We start from the raw sequence: 18213 nt of genomic DNA on the forward strand, positions 1-18213 counted from the left end.
AAGAAAGTTCTTTACTCACCTAAATTAACTGCTTCCACAGATTTATATTTTTATTTTTATTTATTTTATTTGATCTATATTTCTTGTAAATCAAATTTGAATTAATGCATTCATTTTAAAAAGAACAGTGATGTCCCATGATGTCCCAATTTAATTTAATTTAACTTTCTTTTATTTTATTCAGTTCTTTTGAGGAAATTGCGGCAGTGAAGGACCGCCCTCCTAGGCTGTTGCCGAGCGACAGAGGAAGCCTCGGTCTCGCCTTCATCGCAGCTTCTCTTAGCAGCTTGCTAACTGACTTTTAGATCTACGCTATTTCTCCCTGATTAGCAAAAGCAATGGAAGTGACGATGGACCCCTTGTTTCTGGCGTGGAGCTATTTCAGGAGGCGGAAACTCCAACAATGTTCTGATATTTGTACGAAAATATTACAAGACAACCCATACGACCAGGTACTGTGGTGAAGTTAGCAGGGTTAGCCTAGCTTGCTAACGATGGACAGCTGGACAACCTGCTGCATAATCCCGATTAGTTGAGCCTGTGTTGTTTATATCTCACTAACGTAGCATTTCATCATACTTATTCAATTTATTATAAACTTAGTAGCTGTTGCTATACGCTACTTTTCTTTTCAAGTCTCATTTCTATCGTGTCTTATGTTCGTTCTGCTTCCTTTCCATTTATTCACATTTTTCTTAAATCTCTTTACTCTCTCGCTAACTGTCTGCACTCTATCTTAAGGACTCATCTTTGCTAATCTCAGAGGTAACCATGACTGCACATGTCTCTGTTTTCCATCTCATTTTGTTCTTTTTTATGGATAATTTGTGTTGTAGCTCCAAACTGTTTTATGCCTTCTTCTACATAAATGTGGAATAAATGTGAAATATTTTACATGACTAAAATTTGCTTGTGTGTGTGTGTGCGTGCGTGCGTCATAGGCTGCATGGAGCTTGAAAACCCGTGCTCTTACAGAGATGGTTTACATAGATGAAATCGAGGTTGACCAGGAGGGGATTGCTGAGATGATGCTGGATGAAAGCTCTATTGCTCAAGTTGCACGTAAGTTTAAGCATTTGCTCCGAATTCCACAATTCATTAAATTAATAATTTGAACATTTTCTTAATTAGTGTTTTTTTTTTTACAACACTTGATCTCTGCAAGGACCTGGAACATCACTAAGACTTCCTGGAACATGTCATGGTGGAGGTCCCACACCAGCTGTTAGGTAGGTTTTTCAAGACAACAAAAACAAAAAACCAAACTGATGAAGCTTTCGTGATTAATCTCTAATCAGATATATTTTATTTCTTGAAATCTAGGCCCATGACACAATCAGGACGCCCTATAACAGGATTTGTGAGACCCAGCACACAGTCCGGGCGCCCTGGGACAATGGAGCAGGCCATCAAAACCCCACGTACTGCAAGTACAGCTCGTCCTGTCACCGCTTCTTCTGGTAGATTCATTCGTCTGGGGACAGTGAGTATTCCTACTAAAGGCCATGTTTGACACATGCCTGTTTCTATTGCATTTTCTCAAGTTAATTTATGTAGCAGACAATATATTAATGTAAGACTGATAGCAACAGTCATTTTATTATTTATTATGTTACACTGAAAGCCTGAAATTCTTAGCATGACCTATTTCCTTTATTGTTTTTCTAGGCTTCAATGTTAACAAATCCTGAAGGACCATTTATAAACTTGTCTAGACTAAATCTGGCCAAGTATTCCCAAAAACCCAATTTATCCAGGGTAAGACTCAAACTGTGACTTCCAGACGTTTATCAGTTGTTTTCTATTGTGTTTTTCCTGTATGTGAAGCAATCTTCTTTCTCCACAGACATTATTTGAGTACATCTTCCATCATGAAAATGATGTGAAAAATGTAAGCGATACACAAATCTGCAGTGTAAAGAAAACTACCACACATTAGATGACAGGACTGTATGTAAAGAAATATTATATTCCTTGTACAGGCTTTGGATTTAGCTGCTCAAGCTACTGAACATGCACAGTTCAAAGACTGGTGGTGGAAAGTTCAGCTGGGAAAATGCTACTACAGGCAAGTAACACACCATCCTTCATATTATTCAACTGCAATGTTTGATTAAATTAACATTTATGTATATGAAATTATGTAATGTCTGTTTCTCTCCTCTTAGGCTTGGTTTATATAGAGAAGCAGAAAAACAGTTTCGATCAGCTCTCAACCACCAAGAGATGGTAGATACGTATCTCTATCTCGCAAAGGTACTGATTATTGCCAAGGGTTTGTACATTTTAAGGTTCTCTCTCTAAAGCAATGTTTTTCTTGAAATCACTATTCTTGTTTTCATTTTCCCTTAGGTTTATCAGCGTATGGATCAGCCAATAACGGCTCTCAGTCTTTTCAAGCAAGGCCTGGACCATTTCCCTGGAGAGGTTACCCTTCTAACAGGAATAGCTCGTATCCATGAGGTACAGTATGCCATCATCATCTCGAATATAGTCAGTTTTTTATTTAATTGCATTGTCGACTATCACATAACCACTCCTTATCAGGCACTTTAACACAATTCAGACAAGTTCTAGTTGCCTTTGGTTCACTTCAAAAGCTCTTTTCCAGTAGGCAGAGTGTCTCTTAGAAGTGTTTTCGGGTTTCAGAGTGGCTCTTTAGCTTGTTTGGCACTCTCAGCTGGATCCAAAAGATGTAGTTTCTTCACAGTTTCTTTTTCCTTTTAGATGCTTTTGTGTGGTTTTCCTTTCAGAAGAAATTGTTCAGTTTTACATCATCACAAATTTTATCCTCCTCAGTCAGGGAAGCTGATGTGTTCTGGTATATTAAAATTAAATTGAATTTGTTGTTTTTTGTGCCGTTAAGTCAAGTGGAATGTTTTTATGATGTATCCCAAAGTGCTTAACAGCTAAAAGAATAAATGTCATAAAATAATTAGACAATAAAACTGCTTAAATAAAGAAAACAAAATGACAAAAACAAAAACAGTAAAAGCACAATTCAAAGTAATCAGAACTTAGTCTGGTGTAATAACCAAAGACCGTTTTCAAAAATGTCTAATGCCCCTGATGTAAATAGGCAGTTTGTTCCACAATGTAGGAGAAGGTACGTTTAAGTTTCTGATTTCCTGTTTGTTTTAATCTGGACCACAGGACAGTCAAAAGCCTCTGCTCAGCAGACCTGCTCAATAAGAGAGCTAAGGAGGTGCCAACCCCTGCAATCACTTAAAATCAAAGAAAAAAAATTAAAACTTACTGACAACCAATAAAGGAAGCTAATATGAGTGATGTATGGTCTTCCTTACACTTGCCAGTTAAGAGCCAGCCAGCTTTAGTTGGCCAAACAGTGACAGGCTGACACCTGAAAGCAGACTGTTAATGGTCAAGTCTGGACTAAATTAAGGAATGAGTAACATTTTCAGAGTCACTGAAGTGGAGAAATGGCTTCACCTTTGCAAGCAGTCACAGTTAAAGGAAGCCAGCTTTAACAACAGCTTCACTCCCAGCTTCTTTGCAATATTAACCTTAGTACTTAAATTGCTGAGGTTAAAGACAAAAGGGCTTTAACCTCAGTAATAGTGTTTGGTTGACACAAAATCTTAACGACTTGCCTCCAAGCTATTTGGGAACCACTGGACTAATGTAAACTTTCCACCATAGCTGCATGGAGTATAACCTTAACAGCTGCATGAATCATTAAAGATATCCATCCATCCGTCCATTCATTAATTGTCTCTAAAATGGTATTTTGACAGGAGATGAACAACATTTCATCAGCGACAGAGTACTATAAGGATGTCCTGAAGCAGGACAACACTCACGTGGAGGCCATAGCCTGCATAGGCAGCAATCACTTCTATACAGATCAGCCTGAGATTGCTCTGCGCTTCTATAGGTCAGACAAACTTTCTGTACAATTTGTATAATGTGTTGTTACAATTTATCTGATGAGATTTTATTTACCATCTGTGATTTAATATGTTTCACCCATTGCTAGACGGCTGCTCCAGATGGGAGTGTATAATTGCCAACTGTACAACAACCTGGGCCTGTGCTGTTTCTACGCCCAGCAGTACGATATGACTCTGTCCTCATTTGAGAGGGCTCTGGCCCTGGTGGCCAATGATGAAGAGCAGGCTGATGTCTGGTACAACATAGGACACGTGGCTGTAGTGAGTTAACAGAAAATGATTTAATATGTTTCACTTCCATATATGGTTCACAGTTAACATAATTTGACACTTAGTTAATTGAAATGACAACCTTACATCGTATAATTTAGAATATGCTCTGTGTTTACAGGGAATAGGGGACTTGACACTGGCCTATCAGTGCTTTAAACTGACTTTGGCATTTAATAATGACCACGCTGAAGCCTATAACAACCTGGCTGTGCTGGAGCTGCGAAAAGGTCACATTGAACAGGTAAAGACATAGTTTTGAATCATTGTCTTTGTTAAGCTGCTAAAATATGAGTAATGAAATCATAATGGTGATCCTTCTGACCTCTAATGTGATATAACACAGCCCATTATAAGAAAATCACTAAAATGTAGTTATTAGCGTCATATAAACTGTAATCCAGCTCATATTATCAAAAGATATCTCTCAAATTATACTTGCGTAATATAAATCCAATATTCAGTAAACCCCTGTTACTCCAACAAAGAGCTAGGCAATAAAGCAATTTAGCAATAATAGCTTGATATGAGACAAAGCGTCATGAGATATATGGGATTTTATTTTTCCAGTAGCAGAAGGAACATGAGCAATCCACCTGCTTAACACTTCTGCTGCCAACATGAATTAAAAGTTTAAATTTTCAGGGTTTTCCAGCTTTTTTCAGAGTGATAATGATGATGGCAAAGTGATGTAAGGATTGCTCCAATTAAAGAAAATAAAACTTTAAATCTGTAAACACTGCATTTTCATATACATTTTCATGTCAGGTGTTAATTTTTAATCCTACAACTGTTTATAACTTGCATAGTTCACATTTCTGTATAACTGTATATCTCAGATTTCTGTATAGTTTTTTTATTTCATATTTATATCCTGTTCATAGCCTGTACATAGCTTGTACTCACTACAGCGTGTACATACTTATAGTTATAGAATATTCATAACATACTTCATACCGTGTACATTATAATATACCATAATAGACCCATTTCTGTAACATACTTACATATCTATATTATTGCTAATATATATTGTAATATATCTATATCACTAAAGCACTTCTGGATGGATGCAAACTGCATTTCGTTGCCCTGTACCTGTGCATGTGCAATGACAATAAAGTTGAATTCTATTCTAATTGTTTTCCTGCCATTAATCCAGTCTAAAGCCTTCCTTCAGACTGCTGCATCACTGGCCCCCCATATGTACGAGCCACACTTCAATCTCTCCATTCTCTCTGAAAAGGTAATTTATCGCTATCAAGGTCCAACCAAATCATGCAGTGCGATTAAAAGTGACAAAGTGTGATCTTTACATCTTCTTGTCTGTGTCCAGCTTGGGGACCTTCAGAGCAGCTACAGTGCAGCTCAAAAATCTGAGGACGCTTTCCCAGAACACGTCGACACTCAGCAGCTTCTCAAGCAACTTCGACAGCACTTTGCAGTGCTGTGAGGGACCACAGCACTGCAAACGACCGGGTTTTTTTTTAACCCAGTCTTTAAAAAAGTCATAATTTGGTAGGTTAGTCTTGGAAATGGACAAAGTGGGATTAGTTTTAGCTTGTGTTTATTTATTAACTGCCAGTTTATTAGGTACATCTACAATTGAAGCTCTTTAGCAAAATGAGTGGTGACCCTTTGAAGTGTTAATTGTTAACTGTAATTCTACACTTCAGTGTTGAAAAGTGACGTGATTGTCCTCATTTGATTCCAGCTTGAGCTGTTGTAGACTTATTGTTGTGTACAGAATAAGCTCATTGGTTGTTTCTTTGATTTTTTCACTGTTCTCTGTAAAACTCTATTTCATTAGAGTTTCAAAAGGCTGTAGTTGATGAAACGCTAGGTCTAAAATGTCTAGGTCAAGTGTTTCAGTTATAGCCCATTAAATGGTAAATGTTTGGGCTATAACTAACATGACCTTTAGAGGGCATGTAAAGGTTTTCCAGAAACACTGGCATGTTAGTGTACATATCTGTACAGTGGTAAAATATGTGTACATAGTAAAGGTGAAGGTTTTATTTGTAACAGTTACAGAATTTACATACATTTTGTAGATGCCTTTATAACTCAGATGTATTTTTCTTATTTTAATCTTCTTGGACATTTTGTAGTCTCTTGCAAAAGACATGACAATAAAGAAAAAAAAAGTTCAGAAGACACGTCCATGCCTTAAAGCCAGACTTGACTCTCTGTTTAAACATTTAAGCTAGAGCTAAAAGGTCTTGGTGTCCTCTCACAAATCCATTTCAGGTTCCAGTTGCATGGAGCATCGTTCCATGAATGAAAGGGGTTTTCTCTGGGATACATAGCAGCACAGTCTTCATTGTTTTGGTTGTTAGGCTCTCCAATATCCCAGTACCTGAAACAAGAGATGGGTAACTTTGCTTAGTTTTTTTTATGTGTGCTCTGACAGAGATATATGGGAAATTACCATATACTTAAATTAATAAACTGACATATACTTAAATTACGTTATCACAAGTGGATAATGGTTATAGGGCATTCAGAAAGAATTTATAGCGTTTGTCTTGTTCCACATTTTGTCACATTACATTACTTTATTCCAAACTGGATTTGATTCATTTTTCACTTCAAAGCTTTACACAACAGCCTATAATTACAAAGTCAGAAAGATTTGCTTGAAATCCTTGCAAACACATTAAAAGCAAAAAACAAAAATACAACATGTACATAAGTATTCAGAGCCCTTGCTCAGTACTCAATACTTTGTTGAAGCACCTTTTGCCACCTTTAGGGTTGTTGTCCTGTTGGAAGATGAACCTTCACCCCAGTCCCAGGTCCATAGTGCTCTGGAGCAAGTTATCATCAACTCGACCATGAGTAGTCTTGAGTAGTTCCTGCTGCTGAAAAACATCCCCACAGCATGATGCTGCTACCACCATGCTTCACTGTAGGAATAAAATTAGCTAGGTGCTGAGCCTTGTTTCCTTCAGACATGATGCTTGGCATTCAGCCCAAAGAGTTCAATCTTTGTTTCATCAGTCCAGAGCATTTTGCACATGACCTGAACAACTTTGAGAGTTGTTCTATTAGAGTGACCATCGAGTTCTCGCTGACTAAGGCACTTACACCCTGATTGCTCAGACTGGCTGGGCGTCCAGCTCCAGGAAGATTCCCGGTGATTCCAAACTTCTTACATCTACTGAGGATGGAGCCATTATCGGGACTTTCAGGGGTGCAGAAATGTTTCTGTACCCTTTCCCAGATCTGTGCATTCATACAATCCTTACCACAATGAACTCCAATCAAAAACGAATAGAAACCACTGACAAGTGATCAGTGGAAACAGGATGCATCTGAGCTCAATTTTGAGTGCTATGGCAAAGGCTGTGAGGACTTATGTAAATGTTGATTTGAAAAAAAAATAGCAAGCAAACTTCTTTCACTTTGTTATTATGGATTAAGATTTTTAGGAGAATTTATACCCCTCTTCCAGCCTTGTCCCATCCAACCATGTCCAACTTCCTTCCACATCTGCATCTCTCAGTCCAATCCAGAATCCACTGTGGGCAAGCGATCTCGAGGGGTCTCGAGACATTGTTACTATTTCAGCAAGGGCCATCTGACAATATAGGAAATACACATGTACATGAAAACACACACAAACATTCATATATGCTAGTGCTGTTCATGAGAAGTGGAACTTGTAATTTTGTCAGTAAGTTTCATTGTGTTGTTTAAATGTTGAGTCTTACATGTTCCTCTCTGCTGTTGATTACCAATAAGTCGCTTCCTTGCCTCTTGCAGAAATGTCTGGCATCCATCCATGATCTCCGTGAGAGTTCCTCAGATAAAGCGAAGAAGTAACACATGGAGTTAATGACAGTCCAGCCTGGCAAACACTGTCTGCAGCCCTCTTCTGTTGACAAAAACCAAAAAAAAAAGGAATGACATGACAATTATAGTGCATTTATTAACATGATAAATAAAGAAAAAGCCTCTCACTGAGCATAGGCATGTGGGATTCCAACATCGCTATTTCCGTTTCAGTTCTGTCTATTAGTTTTTCGGTATCTTTTTTCCTTCTTTTCAGATGGTCAAGCTCCCACTTGGTAATTTGCTGCGACTTGATCTCTTTCGCCACCTCCTGTTTGGCTTCAGTCTTGCTTTGGAGTGCAGCGTTGTAAGTAGCCTGCAATTTGGCAATCTCAGCGCTGATGTCTGTTACTAAATGGTTCCCATAAGTAAGTCTGTAGTCTGAAAGTAGAGAAAAGGAAGACTTTGGTACAGCTGAAGAAAGAACAGCAGACAAACCTCACTTAAAAATATTTATTTATTATCTAGAACACAGGCAGTTTTTAGGTCACAGCTAAGACTGTTTACACATTTTCCTTTTTTTAATTGTCCCATAATTAAATAACATAGGGAATAGCGCTTTAGTATAGTTGTTAATACATTTGCCTAACAACTAAAAGATCCCCAGTTCAAGATTGGTTAAATATGCCACATTTGCTGATCCACCTGCTCTGGTGACCCTTTCTAAATAAAGAAGTAACAGGTATTTACAACTGAGTTATCAGCTTGTTGGTCCTCTTATATGGATAAATTATGTAACAGAAATACTGCAATTAAATTAAAACTCAAATTAGTCTGGCATTTGGCATGAGTGATCTGTAGTAATCTAATATCAGCCAATAAAGTGGGCAAAACCTGATATAATAGTCATTGGTGCAAAAGCATATTCACCATTTTTAAAAATGAACATATTTATTAATCAAATAATCAAGCGCACCTCATATTTTGTAGCTTAAATCACGTATAGAAAGTTTTTTGTGTTTGCAACCAGGTGAAAAAAATGTGTCAACTAATATGTTTTTCTAAGGGAATACAAACTCTGAATTTCCCTGATGCTACTTTAGTGACCGTAATTTAAGGTACATTTGTAATGTTAGTAATTACACCTGCATTTTCTGTTTTTTTCTATTTTGATCACTTGGGGGCAGCAGGAACAAACGTTTTAGAAAGCTGACACAAAACAACCGTATACAGTTTATGAAAAAAAGACTGGGATTTATTATTTTGGTTTCCATGAATTTGAGGGGATAACATCCGGTTTCATAGATGCTAATGTTTCTTCTGTATTCACCTGCTAACTTTAGCTACTCTTTAGTGGCAGGCAGGTAGTGAAACAGTATTTATTGGAGACTTTTCAGTAAAATTAGCTGCCTATTGAGGACACAAACACAGGTGAATAAGCAGTGAAGCTACAGGGTGGAAAACCAAACCAGGGAGTTAAAACTAGATAAAAAGAGTCAGGTGAGAATAAACCAAATCCCTTTTTGTTGACCTCGATTTTCCCACAAGAGATGATTATTTTCCCTCCTGTTGAGCCTTTTTTTTAAGATTTAAACATTTTCTCAATATAACAAAAACTGCAGCTTGCAGTAATCACTTACAGTAGACTCCCAGGCCAATATCAACTGCCAGCAGAAAGGCAGCGAGCACTGCCAGGCTCACTGCAAGCACTTTGTAACGATTTACACAGGATCCAGGCCCCATCGTGGACAGGGACACTACACAGATAAGTGGTGGATAAATATCAGAGCCATGCACAATACAGCAACATCAAAATAACACCCAAGTGGTGGGCAAAAATGTGGATGTGTAATCATAAGTTATAAAAAGTGCTGTGAAGCTTTCACTTTCTTAGAGCAAAGCTAGTTTCTGCCAGAGAAGAAACATCAAACATATTTCCTTAATCATCATTCATCTTCTTGTCATTTACCTTGTTGCCTCTCCTGGTTCAAGTTGAAACTGTGGTCATCTTCACTAATGTCCTCTGGATAAGTCAGTTTGTTATAAGTACTCTCAAAAAAGCCAGCATTATTTCCGTTGTCCTCCATTTTAATCGACGAGATGAGAAGAGAAGAGTGCAGCAAGATCACCCGAGAAAGAGAGAGTATTTGTTAGGACATTGCCCTGCGGGTGTTTGGGCATGTGTGTGTGTGTAACAATGCAAACAGAAAATCAAGTTCACTTGTTAACCATTTACAGGGGGTAAAGGAACAGCAGAGTTTTCAGATCATCTAAACAAGATTAGGATCAGAAATATTCTTTAAGGAGAAATTTTTATTTTATCAAGTTAAGCATTAAACATCTTAAAATCATGACAGACCAGATACTGCAGACATTTCCCCCCCATATACAACTGAATATGCTGAGTGTTGTCAAAATACTTTAAAAACAAAAAACAGAAAACGTGTCACTTACATTAGTGTATAACACGATTTTTCACATGTCAAGTTACAGCTAATTTATTTGAGAGATTTTATGACATTATTGCTATTATTATTTAAAAACGTCATCATTGAGGTCCCCTTGTGGTTTGCTTTGGCTCCATCTCGCAGATCCAGTTCAGCTGTTTGCTCCTACATTCTACATTGTACCACGTCTTCACATTATCGGTAAAGAAAAGAAAAGCAGCACAGTTCTTCTTCTCCCCACCAGAGCTGTCGGGCTGCCCACTTCTCCAGTACCTTGAGTAAAGCACAATCGCTTAGAGAGGAACTTGTTTTCAGTACATTTGTCAGTAACGAATCACAGCGCTTCAGGAGTCGCTTACATTGAATCCACCTCGGTCACATTGTTAACCCAGACCCACGTTCCCTCTGTCACCACATCAGTGAGGCCGATCCAGTATCCATTCTGCCACCATACGCCAGAGCTGCTCACTTTTTGAAAGTTGTCGGTTATGAGGAGCTATGAGAAAGCAGACATTCAATTTGATTTTTAAATGATGACAAATAAGTATGGTGTGATCAAACAGAATTTAAAAGCCCTTTCGTTTCGGCATAGCTGAGCAATGCTATCGTGAATATAAAACATTTGCTCCCCGTGGTTAGCCTTTATCAAGATGTCACATATTTGCTCTAAGACGTTAGACAAGTACTATTTTTCTTACTTTGCCAGTTTAAAGTAAGTTCAGTCTAATTAAATCACACCCACACAGACCCACACACGAGCAGAGATGTAGCAGTGGTAAAGTTTTTGAGTGTAAAGCTCTTAATAAAGTACAAGTTAATGAGCAATTGCTAAACTTAAACGTGTATTATTGTGGCTTTACTTTTTTATGCACCAAGATTATGAAATTGAAATGAATCTTAATCATTAACAGAAGATAACTTTCTCACACATGGTGGGCTCGAATTTCTTGGCATTTTACAAGAAAGGCTCACTGAAAGGCCTACAAAATAAACTGTTTAAACACAAGAGACTTTGTTTCTGACCAACCTGCTCCTCCAAGTTATTGATGACAAGCAAGTCACCGCCCTGATTAATGCAGTATTGTCTGCTCTCCGTCCAGTTCTTTCTGGAGTTTATTTCATGGTGAGAAAAATAATAACAAGATGTTTTAAGAAGAAGCCATCCTGTTGGGCATCTGCCGCAGGTTTCCTCTGTTCCAAGAGAGATCGAACAACCATTTACTATATTATAGTAAGCCGTGCAGATTCACAGCATGCTGCATGTTCACAAAGATTGGTTGGAGGTTGAACTTACCTAAGAGAGTTTTATTTGTCTGGAGATTTGATTTTGCTGCATTTAGTGTCTCAATTTGTCGCTGAAGCAAATCATTTTCGACCTTCAACTGCTTCACCTGGAGCTTTAGCTGCACGTGGTTGGTGCGCTCTTTCACCAGTTTTGCCTGGGCCTCCAGCCTCTCTTTGATGATACCGCTGTGGTTGCGGAGATGGTTCATTTCAATCAACAAGGGTGAAACAGATGAATCTGAAACCTGAAAGTCTTTGGCTTTGACACCTGAAAGATAAGAAACGAGAAAGGAAAAGAGGGTCAATATAAAAGATTGCTCTAATCACAGTGATGTCAGCCATTGGTGTGTGGTCTTCAGTTTTCCAGATGCCATGTTGGCTCCACATATTTGTTTTAAAATAGATTTGTTAGCGTATTGCATCTATAGACAGTATGAGTGCTTGTCACAGATACAGATACCAGCTAATATATACGAATAACTATACAAAGAACTACACTGGAATTGAGCTCAGGTTGTTGACTATGGCTGAGTGAAAAACCTTTCCAGCAGATTGCTTTGATTACCTCTAATTTGTATGAAAGACACTATTGTACGCACAAACAGTAACCATTTACTCTTCTAGGTGCAGTGTGCCAAAACGCAGAAACAGACGACATTTGCTTTCAAAGTAAAAGTTGTGCGGCAACTAACACATTTCTCCAGGCAGAATTTTTGATTTGAAGGCAAACAATTTTCATTTAGTTGCACTTTTCACAGTTCAATACTGCTCGGTAAGTAGTTAGTGAGGGTTAGCAGATAAGTTAGCATCTTCCATGCATACTACTGCCAAAACTTGCAACCATCTAGCGACCAAAGCAACTGCAAAGCAACACGTACCTGTTTCATGATAGTAAAAATGGCATATACCAACATAAACCGCAAATGCTGTGCTTGTAATGTGTCCAAAATGAAACATTACAAATACAGTATTATTCTTGAGTGTGGCCCTGTGTCATTTGGCAAACTGAAAACATTAAGAAACCCTGGTCTAGAAATAAACTCTAATCAATCAGATATTCTTATATGTAAAAGTAAATTATATGAGTTTCTGCAGTTTCATACCATCGTTTGTATTTGGTTCTACTACTTTGTGCGATTAATATCATACAGAACAAGGATTATACTTCAGATTAAGGAGTTTCTTGTTGACTCTCATACTTACAGTAGATCCCAATGACAACAGCAGCTATCAGCAGAACAGCATTTAGCAGGCTCAGACTCAGTATAACCAGTCGGTGGTGTGGAAACGCAGGTCTGCTTCCATCTGCAAACAGACCTTGAAAATGTTCCTCTCAGTTAAAAATGCTAATAAAATATTTTGTCTTCAGTAAATCAAGTAAATCAAATAAATTTATAATGAGGGCTTTCCTAATAGGTGACAGAGCAATCTGCTGTGTGGTTTCGTTTTAAACAATGCAACACACTTATTACAAATGTTTTACATGTATCTGAAACCAAAATGAGTAAACGAATGAAAGTTCCACGAGGTCAGATTTCACAAGGAGGGCGTAAAGCGGTGGTATTAAAAAAAGTAGAAAAGAAACTGCTTTGAATTTGATTGTAAAGTGAGCTGTACCTTGTCGAAATCTTTGACGGTGAGAGACTGAATGCCCATCTGTGCTGAAATCTTGAGAAATCTTTTCAAATGTCATCTTCTCCTCAGACACTGACGGTAATTGTGAGTTCTTGACTGGTGCAGGTAGCGCTTATTGATCTGTTTGTCTCTCCTGGTTGTACCAGCGATAAGGTGTGTGTGTCTATGTGTGTGTGCGTTTGAACCCTGGTCTGCATGTTGAGGTAATGCCTTTTACAAGAATGAGATAATATTGCTCTAACGTTTGAAAAACATTAGCATACTGTGTAATAATACTGTGACTGATGCTGCACATGTAAACTTGTTTTCAGACTGCTGGGTAATTACACTTTTGTTCAAAATCTTCCTAGATTATTAAATATACAATTAATTAAAATTTTGCTAATATTCTTTTGTTCTTTTGAGGAAGCACATTTATAATATTATATGTCACATTTATGGATAGCAGCTAGTTAGCCTAGCCTAGCTTATCACAAAAACAGGAAACACCCAGCCTAGCTTTCAGTGACTAAACAAAATCCACTTAATGCTCAGCATTAACATGTAGTGATGGGTCGTTCGCGAACGAAATGGCTCTTAGAGCCGACTCTTTGAAGTGAACGACGCAAGCCGACCCCTTATTGGGAGCCGTGAGGTTTTTTTTTTCTTTCTCTCACCCTCTCTCTCGCCCTTTCTTCCGCTAAACTCGCGCGCGGCCTGTACCGGCAGAGGGGGGAGGGGCGTTAGTTACACTCGCAGTAGCACAGGATCAGAGCCAGAGAGAAAGAGAGCGAGGGACAACAATCACATTAGAAAGGTATAGTAATCATCCACTATTTTCAGTTGCAGATGATAAAGGATTCAGAAATCATGCAGGCCCATATGACAGAGAATGTGCATCTTCTTTTTGTTTTAATATTTTAATTTATATTTAATTGTGTTGTGGTTTGCAGTGTTTTGTGTTGTTTCACGTTAAATTTGTTTAAAAGGAAAAAGCTGAAAATTTAAATAGTTAAAAGTTTGAAATGTAAATAGTTGTTCTTTGTGTTATATGATTTATTTATTACATTTTATGTGGAGTGAATAAATAAAGTATATTTATGGTGGACCTTAGAGACAAAGCACGTACAAACTCCAAAACACGTAAAAACTCCAAAATGCGTAAAAACTCAGACACACTTACAAACCCCGAAGCATGTACAAACTCCAAAACACGTAAAAACTCAGAAGCACGTACAAACTCCAAAACACGTAAAAACTCAGAAGCACGTACAAACTCAGAATCACGTACAAAAGACAACAGAAGGGCTCCAGGATGCTGGGCGCAGTGTTGAGCTTTTGTTACCTAGTGGCTACACAAGCCAGGAAGTATCAACAACCGGATTTGGTGTGTGGTAGTAACAGGTAAATGAATTTTTTTTTTTAATTATTTGAATAAATATGAGTGCTTGTGTATAAATACACAAACAATACACATATGCTTTCAATTGTGTAATTTAAGTGATCTGGGTAGCTCTCTGGGTAACTTGGAAGTTCAGTTCATGCTAGAAATGTGTTTTGGAGTTTGTACGTGCTTTTTGGAGTTTGTATATGCTTTAGAGTTTGTACGTGCTTTGTCTCTAGGGGCCATATATAAACAACCACTTTTTTTAACATTAGTAATTCCTTTTCTGCATAATTTTATATTATTGTTAATGATTAAATAATTAAAGCAACAAAACAACCTGAAGAGCCGGTTCGGAGCCGAAAGAGCCGTCTCTTTTTAGTGAGCCGAGCCAAAAGAGCCGGATCTCTAAAAAGAGCCGGAAATCCCATCACTATTAACATGCTCTATCTCATTCAGAAAAGATTCATTAGCTCAGTCAGTTTCTTACAATCCCAATAATGCTGTGAGGAACATTTGGGAGGAACATCTGGTTATCAATCTATCCAAAATACTATATTATTCCTACATACTTTCTACAGCTAGAAATAATGACTAAAATATAATGAATGGCTTTGCTGTAATTTACTTGGGCTTTTTATCTTGCTCTGTAAATCCTCTCATTTCCCTCTAGACAGAGGCTGCTAAGCATTTAGATTATAAAATTTAGAAACAAAGCAATTTGTTTCAAAGTGCAGATTTTATAAAGCACTCATAAATAATTTTAACAATAGACAAACTTTTTAAAACACTGCAGATTTAATTGTAAGCAGATATTTGCCCAGGGCCATTAAGATCAAACCACAGCCAATTAAATCTTAAAACAAAGACGTAACTTTCGGCTGTGGAGCTTCAGAAGTGCCTCAAAGCACAGAAAGTAGAAATAGTCCACTCAACACTGCTAACACATTGATTACACTTTACACACATAATGATGTTAACTGCATTAAAATTAAAGTTGGGCAGATAATAAGAGTATGTTTCTTGTGAACCAAACTCTAATTTTATTTAACTTTCTATTTTCCTGGTGGCTCAAGATGCTTTAACAATAAATAAGGGAAATAGACACTGTAGTGTTGTGTGATGGTAATAAAGTCTACTTACCAGTGCAACTAATTAACTCAATCATTAATCCAGTCCAGATGAAGTCCATATAATCCCAATAACATTATGACATTTTGCTACACTTTTCTATTTCTGTGAGTTACAAAATGTGAAGAACAGCTTATTATCAATCATTCCAAGATGTCTTCTACAGCTAGTAATACAAAGTAAAATGTGATGTGTTTGTTAGTATTTTCATCTTAACCTGTATAAACTAACCCTTCCATCTGTACCAGGGATGGTAAATAATCAGGTCATTAAAACCAAGAATTCCTTTGATACTGCTAATTATACGATTCTTAAAACATTAATAAATCATTTTTAACAAGTGGACTGTTCCAGATACACAGCAGTGTAGACGGTAAACAGATATAACTCCTCATTAGTGTATTTGTCAAAATATATTACTGGAGCTGGGGTATAAACAGTACACAGTACAACACAGTAAAGCATTATGTTAATTTCAAACACTTTAAATTTGTGTATATGACATATCAAAAAACACACTACGGCATTGTCCTGTAGATGAACTGGGTTTAACTGTGTAACACAATATCTGTCAGGGTTGGTTGAAAGAAAACCCAAATGCAGGACTTCTAGATGAAGATGGTGCGTTTATTTACAGTGAAGAGAACAGAAAGCAGTGCCAACGATCACAGTGTGTGTGTTCTTCGTGCGCCTGTGCTGTGATTCTCATCTATAATCCGTGGTGAGTGTTTGTCCTCCTCGGTGTCCTCCACATGTTTCCGCAATCCTCCTGGAAACAAGAGACGCAACAGTGAGTACATACCCATCCACCACCATTCAAACAGGAGAATAACTGAGAACGCAGTAACAAAAGCATGAGCACTAACTGTGTTCCTAGTTTTAACGGACCTTTTAACGGACCACATTAAAAGGTTTTATCCCCCTGGAAACTCTTAGAATTGTCCCTGTAGGGTTGCCATTGAATTAAGCAGTATTAACACTACTGCCCTTGCTGCAGAAGGGCAATTGGCTATGTTGTATGTTTTGCAAATCTGCCTTTTAAGTCAGGTGAAATACCACCAAGACAAAAGAACTGGTAGTTGACTTCAGAAGGAGGAAGTCCGAGCTGCAGCCTGTCAGCATCAACGGGGAGTGCGTGGAAAGGGTTTCCAGTTTCAAGTTTCTGGGTGTGCACATAGACACAGACCTCCAATGGAGCTCTAACACCTCTGCGGTTTTAAAGAAGGCCCAACAGTGTCTCCACTTTCTGAGAATCCTCAGAAAATGGACCTGAAGAAGGAGCTGCTGACCGTCTTCTACCGCTGCTCCATTGAAAGTGTGCTGACATATTGTATCGGTGTGTGGTCCTCCAGCTGCACCACAGCACACAGAAAGGCACTCCAGAGGGTCATTAATATGGCCCAAAAAATCATAGGACATCCTCTTCCCTCCCTGAAGGACCTGTACAGCACTCGCTGTCTCAAGAGGGCACGCAGCATCCTACGGGACGGTACACACCCAGGACACCGGGTGTTTAAGCTGCTGCCATCTGGCAGGAGGTTCAGGATCTATCTATCTGAAATATGCAAAATGTAATAGACTGTAGTTAGCTGTGCCCAGTTAGGCCTGTTTGTATTGCTGTGTTAAAATGTTGTGCGTAATAGCTGTGTTAAAATGTTGTGCGTAATAGTGTCTCAGCTGTGTGGAAGAGTTAACCGTTTCTTCTTGTCTGCTGTGTGCAGCCGCGGCCCGGTAGTTTTGAATATTACAAGACAAATAACAACCAAAAAGCCTGTATTTATAACGGTAAATGGACTGGTTCTTATCTAGTGCTTTTCTACTCTACCCGAGCACTCAAAGTGCTTTATGCAGCATGCCTCATTCTAGACCAAAATACTAAATTTTGCTCTACAAGTGCCTGATATCCACTTACGAGGACATTATTCTGCCACTGTTCTATGGAAATTTAAAAACGAATGTCCTCATATGTAGATCTCATTGTTCTCAGAAAAAAAAAATCAGGTAAATTTTTTTTAAATCACGTAATTCTTTGTTTTGACATACATCAGGTCCCAATCAGCCACACATAAACACACAAGTTCATACATAGCATGCCTGGACACATAAACATAAACACAAAAAACATCCACTTTGATAGTTTGCTGCTTGCAAGTGGTGGGAACTTGCAGAAAGTGGGAACTGAAGGCAATAAAAATAAATGGAGTAAACGTGTGCGACACATTTGACTTATCATAAAGCATTTGAATGTTGCTGCTTTGCATCCTGTTGAAAAGTAATTTGACTTTTTCAAGGACAATTTACTAGTAAAATGTCTTAGTAAAATGAGTACCCAGACTTTACAAAGAAATGTCATCATCAGACTAAGTTTCAGAGCTTCCCTCCTAACACATGCAAG

The 18213-nt window shown here is 38.0% G+C and overlaps 3 protein-coding genes across 5 annotated transcripts; 1 reads left to right on the plus strand and 2 right to left on the minus strand.

Moving 5' to 3' along the window:
- The first annotated feature begins 212 nt into the window (after positions 1-212).
- On the plus strand, positions 213-8425 carry ttc8 (tetratricopeptide repeat domain 8). 2 transcript variants are annotated; one of them, XM_085143856.1, is made up of 15 exons: positions 213-452; positions 742-765; positions 942-1062; positions 1166-1229; positions 1324-1483; positions 1669-1758; positions 1847-1891; positions 1983-2068; positions 2169-2256; positions 2353-2463; positions 3756-3895; positions 3998-4172; positions 4303-4425; positions 5344-5427; positions 5518-8425. In XM_085143856.1, exons 1-15 carry the CDS (start codon positions 339-341, stop codon positions 5632-5634), a joined length of 1542 nt encoding a protein of 513 aa, XP_084999982.1. In that variant the 5' UTR covers positions 213-338; the 3' UTR covers positions 5635-8425. The 2 variants fall into 2 exon arrangements, with proteins under 2 accessions (XP_084999982.1, XP_084999983.1); XM_085143857.1 differs by lacking the exon at positions 742-765 and having other exon boundaries at positions 214-452.
- LOC146496487 (uncharacterized) lies at positions 6183-10159 on the minus strand. The gene is made up of 6 exons (XM_085143868.1): positions 9928-10159; positions 9599-9715; positions 8148-8399; positions 7898-8061; positions 7628-7764; positions 6183-6540 (listed from the first exon to the last, which is right to left on the minus strand). The coding sequence occupies exons 1-6, from the start codon at positions 10043-10045 to the stop codon at positions 6375-6377; spliced, it is 954 nt and encodes a 317-aa protein (XP_084999994.1). The 5' UTR covers positions 10046-10159; the 3' UTR covers positions 6183-6374.
- A 94-nt stretch (positions 10160-10253) lies between these two features.
- On the minus strand, positions 10254-13534 carry LOC146496488 (C-type lectin domain family 10 member A-like). Of its 2 annotated transcripts, none has more exons than XM_085143874.1 (6): positions 13307-13534; positions 12893-12994; positions 11700-11957; positions 11433-11596; positions 10765-10901; positions 10254-10678 (listed from the first exon to the last, which is right to left on the minus strand). In XM_085143874.1, the coding sequence occupies exons 1-6, from the start codon at positions 13380-13382 to the stop codon at positions 10507-10509; spliced, it is 909 nt and encodes a 302-aa protein (XP_085000000.1). In that variant the 5' UTR covers positions 13383-13534; the 3' UTR covers positions 10254-10506. The 2 variants fall into 2 exon arrangements, with proteins under 2 accessions (XP_085000000.1, XP_084999999.1); XM_085143873.1 differs by having other exon boundaries at positions 12893-13006; positions 13307-13525.
- Between the last annotated feature and the right edge of the window lie 4679 nt (positions 13535-18213).

This window comes from Neolamprologus multifasciatus, chromosome 19 (assembly GCF_963576455.1).
Source record: "Neolamprologus multifasciatus chromosome 19, fNeoMul1.2, whole genome shotgun sequence".
Lineage (NCBI taxonomy): Eukaryota > Metazoa > Chordata > Actinopteri > Cichliformes > Cichlidae > Neolamprologus > Neolamprologus multifasciatus.

Bases quoted from the DNA above. Each gene is read 5' to 3' on its own strand.
- ttc8 (XM_085143856.1), top strand. From the start codon at position 339: ATGGAAGTGACGATGGACCCCTTGTTTCTGGCGTGGAGCTATTTCAGG. The intron at 453-741 runs GTACTGTGGTGA...CTCTATCTTAAG, and splicing joins AAGACAACCCATACGACCAG to GACTCATCTTTGCTAATCTC. The intron at 4,426-5,343 runs GTAAAGACATAG...CCATTAATCCAG, and splicing joins GAAAAGGTCACATTGAACAG to TCTAAAGCCTTCCTTCAGAC.
- LOC146496487 (XM_085143868.1), bottom strand. From the start codon at position 10,045: ATGGAGGACAACGGAAATAATGCTGGCTTTTTTGAGAGTACTTATAAC. The intron at 9,716-9,927 runs GTAAATGACAAG...TTATCTGTGTAG, and splicing joins GAACCAGGAGAGGCAACAAG to TGTCCCTGTCCACGATGGGG. The intron at 6,541-7,627 runs GTATAAATTCTC...CTCTTGTTTCAG, and splicing joins GGGACAAGGCTGGAAGAGGG to GTACTGGGATATTGGAGAGC.
- LOC146496488 (XM_085143873.1), bottom strand. From the start codon at position 13,382: ATGACATTTGAAAAGATTTCTCAAGATTTCAGCACAGATGGGCATTCA. The intron at 13,007-13,306 runs GTACAGCTCACT...AACATTTTCAAG, and splicing joins CCGTCAAAGATTTCGACAAG to GTCTGTTTGCAGATGGAAGC. The intron at 10,902-11,432 runs GTTGGTCAGAAA...GCTTTCTCATAG, and splicing joins TCAATAACTTGGAGGAGCAG to CTCCTCATAACCGACAACTT.